The 970-nt window shown below is 44.9% G+C and overlaps 1 protein-coding gene across 1 annotated transcript; it reads right to left on the bottom strand.

Moving 5' to 3' along the window:
- Positions 1–265: 265 nt before the first annotated feature.
- Pmar_PMAR012205 (hypothetical protein) lies at positions 266–592 on the bottom strand (the record flags this gene model as incomplete). Its single annotated transcript, XM_002766386.1, has 2 exons — positions 266–427; positions 473–592. The coding sequence occupies 2 exons, from the start codon at positions 590–592 to the stop codon at positions 266–268; spliced, it is 282 nt and encodes a 93-aa protein (XP_002766432.1).
- Between the last annotated feature and the right edge of the window lie 378 nt (positions 593–970).

The following is a 970-nucleotide window of genomic DNA, read 5'->3' as shown; positions in this document are numbered from 1 at the left end:
TAGTGAGGAAACTTCTGAGCTCAGCAGCTGAGGGAAACGAACATATACTCCAACACTGACTCAAAGTGATATGAATTCCACCAACACGTTGACATATTCTGCTATACAAAACACCACCGCTAAGTAGATGGTGACACGAGTATGATTTTAGGTGATAACACTAATATATCCATGAATGGTGAGTATAGTTATAGATGATAACACTAGTATACGACACAAGTCAAGACAGTCAGCTCCCAGCCAACTATCGATCAGTTCGATCTCGTTACAGTAAAAAGTGTTCTACGAAAAAGACCTTAGTTTGCTTGAGGATCTCTCGCATAGACTTAGGCTTGAATTCCCCTTCAATTGGAACCGTACGGCCCTCAGCAGCACATCTTTCAATCCACGCCGTGGGAGCTACAATGACTCCACGTCTGGTCGCCTCCTGAATTGAAAACTCCTTTCTCCCTAGCAACGAGTTCTTCCACACCTCAAGAGCCGTCTCATTGAAAACATCATCAATTACAGCAATGTCGCATTGCTCTAATGTCGACTCAACACTCGCCGCGCCATTCGACATAGCCACACTTTTGAAACTGATAGGTGCCATGAACTTGACAGAAGCCTTTGGTCGCTGTCCACCTACTGAGCCCGAACGTGTGTCGATGTGCCCAGGAAGCAAAAACGGAGATTTTGGAAAGCCTGACAGAACCAAAGCGGGAGAATATGCACATGGTCAACTACATGTGTTGATGACAATGAGAAACTTCCAGCAAATTCTCATTGATTTCCGCCTGCTCCTACCTCAATTCCTATAACTAACTTTGAAAACTTTTCAGCTCAGCTGAGGGAAGCGAACATATATTTCTTCAACACTGGACGAGACTGTCAGCATCGCTCCGCTCAACCGATGTTGGAATATATACCCGCTTCCCTCAGCTGGATGTAGGAGTGTCCTCACTGATTGTAGCAGCTTACATACAAGTTC

Source organism: Perkinsus marinus (assembly GCF_000006405.1).
Source record: "Perkinsus marinus ATCC 50983 genomic scaffold scf_1104296972936, whole genome shotgun sequence".
Lineage (NCBI taxonomy): Eukaryota > Perkinsozoa > Perkinsida > Perkinsidae > Perkinsus > Perkinsus marinus.
This window is presented reverse-complemented; position numbering and strand designations above follow the sequence as displayed.